At 41.1% G+C, this 2,989-nt stretch overlaps 1 protein-coding gene across 1 annotated transcript in view; it reads right to left on the reverse strand.

The window, feature by feature from the left end:
- Window positions 1-2,983, reverse strand: part of LOC116700561 (catenin delta-2) — a 21,412-nt gene extending 18,429 nt beyond the window's left edge. The window contains exons 1-2 of the mRNA XM_032533854.1: window positions 2,899-2,983; window positions 1,737-1,919 (exon numbers count right to left, since the gene is read on the reverse strand). Coding sequence (XP_032389745.1) covers window positions 1,737-1,919; window positions 2,899-2,979 — 264 coding nt within the window. The 5' untranslated portion in view covers window positions 2,980-2,983. The remainder of the gene's footprint in view (window positions 1-1,736; window positions 1,920-2,898) is intronic.
- Window positions 2,984-2,989: the final 6 nt, after the last annotated feature.

Here is a 2,989-nt window from a genome sequence, read left to right on the forward strand (position 1 = left end):
GGGGGGAGGGTACAAACAGTGACATCTGCTCTGACACAAAACGTCAAAAAAATGGTTTGAATGAAAACATGTAATGGTATGGACAATGTCTTAGAAAATACACGCTAGATGATCTGTAAATAAATGCTCAAGATGACAACCTTCTATCTGTTCTGCTGTTATTGTGCCTTATTGGTTCATTTTTAATTATCCTGGTGTGGACATCTGACAGGGAATACCAACCAATAAAGTTACAGCTCATGCAAAATGTAATGTGTGTAAATGTCATTTTTTTTAATTTGGTCATTAAAATTCTATAAGATAATCTATTGTTGTGAAATGAGTGGGGAAGTAGAAGGAACCACCGGGAGCCCACAGAGCAAATACAAAAACAGAGCCTGTCAATCCTCTTGATAAAATGCCTCAATTTATGGTCAAGGTGCTACAGGTGGCAGCAGTGACTGATTACCACAATAATTTAATCACAAAAGCATAATTAATATAACTCCCAACACAAAAAAAGACATGGCAACTTTAAGAGCCATGTAACTAGTCAACAATAATCTAATAGGGGACATGGGCAACAGTTTATTATATTCCACAGAGAGAATGTCCATCTGCCACCTTTGTATCTAGCCGCCATATTCCTGCTTGTTGATGCCTTCTTTTGATGAAGTAGTGTTCACACATTTGGACTCAAAGTTGCTGGCTCTCTTGTCTCTCATGTGCCCTGGAGCTTGTGGGCCTGTTAAGCGTGAAGCCAATAATTTGTGTACTCAGCTTTGATTGGGCCGTTATTTTCTGTCATTGCCACTACACTGGCGAGCCCTTAAGTAGTTCACTTCCTGAGAGATCTGTTTCCAATGCATGGTTTTCTTATCCAAGGAGTGTGATGAAGAGATATGAGAACTGGGAAGCGTGATTCGAACTGAACGAAAGTGATGTTCACTGGCATCCTGCCGCTTCTTCAGTCTTTGAGTCTGTATGTGCAAATTGAACACAAAGGATGGATGCTAGGTTTAGCTAGATACAATAAAAGCCGACTCTTACCTCATTTCCACTGCATGGTTTGGCTCCACTCGATTTTAGTACCAGGCCCTATTACTCTATTTCGTTTCCCGCTGTGGATAGTATCCTCTCAGTTTAGGAGGGATTCTCAGCTAATTGCCGTAGCAACACCATGTGAAACTGTCATTAGATCATCTTCAACAGGACTCACTGGATCCTTTCATGGGCAACCAAACAGGGCCTATTCAAACCTTTTGCTACTGGAAAACCAAAAAAAAACAGCGAGTTAAGGGGAGCAGAGGTGTCGCACCATACAGTGGAAATGCCCGTGTGTGTGTGTGTGTGTGTGTGTGTGTGTGTGTGTGTGCACAGATACGACTTCAAAAGTTAGCATTGCTCCCTATGAATATTCTTGAGGGATATGACCCTCTTTTTGTAGAAAAAAGTACATGTTAACAGCATTCAGCTAAGACCAAACACAGTCCATTAGCTTGTCTGGATATTCGTCAGAGAACGGTTTATGGCCTTAGACAACGACGAATCCACCAAATTATCATCAGCCATGATAATAATTCACCACATTATTAAATGGTGATCTGCAGTTAACACAACAAGAAACTCACTGAACCTTCAGCTGAGGCTGCCGTCCAGTTTTATCTCACGTGAAGCACCAGCAGTAAGTATTTGACCGAGAACAAAAAGTAAGAACTTTAAAAATATTCCCTTCTTCCAACTTTCTGTTTTCCCACCTGATCATGTCCCTTCTTTTTCTTCTTCTTCTTGCCCCAGCATCCGGAACTCTCTGCGTCCTTACCGCCGGTGTCACATAACAGACCGTCCAGCTCCTCCGATCCCCCTTGCTGGCTGTGAGATGTCTCTGCTGCCAGACGGTACGACAAGTTCCTCAGGATGCACACACAGTTCTCTACGGTCTGATTGTAAAGAAAAAAGACGGAGGGAGAGAGATGGGAAAGAGATGTGGAGAGAGAAAAAGAGATGGACATGATGGCGGGACAGATGGCAATCAGGCAAACAGACAAACTCAAAATCGTACTGTAGACACAGATAAACAATCTGCGCAGTGCTGCTAGTATAATATCAAAAATATAGACATGGACACACATGCACAGTGTTGACACACACACACACACAAACACACACACACACACAAAACCTTCAACACACACATCTTTTATGTAGCACATATGCAAGTGCATGCACACAACAGATACAGATGGTGCTCACATAGAAGCGCAAACCAAACACAAAAAACGAACACACACACACACACACACACACACACATACACACACACACACACACACACAAAACTAACAAAAACTGCAAGCTTGGTATTTTGTATGGTACTATAGCTTTACTCATTCATTAAGTAAATTGTATGAAATGTCTGATGTGTGGTGTAGTTTGTCGTTTTAAGATATGATTAATTGATTAAAATAGTAATATAGTTACATGTATTTTTCCGCAAAGGCATATCTGCCAGTGCAGGAAGAAGATTTGACCATAAATATCCAGAAAACGCTGCAGGTCTAAAAATAAATAAAAATTACCAACATGTTTTTATTTTGTACAGTGTGTAGTTTGCAGTTTGCCAGCCTTGGACATTAACATATAAACCGCAGGTAAATAATTTAAACAGATTAATATGCATATACAATTTATTCACAAGACACAGATGAAGTGAATTTGCATACAACTGTATTGTATATTCATGTAAATGATGTATAATCTTTACATAGTAACCACCACGAAACACATTTTTACAAAGCAATTTGAATTTGAGTTCTTGAACATGCACGCACGGACGCACGCACACACACACACACACACTTGTTCAGGTACTTTTGTGTGTGTGCACGGCAGTTGGTTGTCTGTGTGTGAGAAAGGTACCTTGCTGTCAATCTCACTGCTCCCCAGAGCGGTCTGGATGACGTAGAGCAGAGCATCTGTCAGGCCCTCACACTCCCTCATCCTCCTGCGG

This window comes from Etheostoma spectabile, chromosome 13 (assembly GCF_008692095.1).
Source record: "Etheostoma spectabile isolate EspeVRDwgs_2016 chromosome 13, UIUC_Espe_1.0, whole genome shotgun sequence".
In the NCBI taxonomy this organism is placed as follows: Eukaryota; Metazoa; Chordata; class Actinopteri; order Perciformes; family Percidae; genus Etheostoma; species Etheostoma spectabile.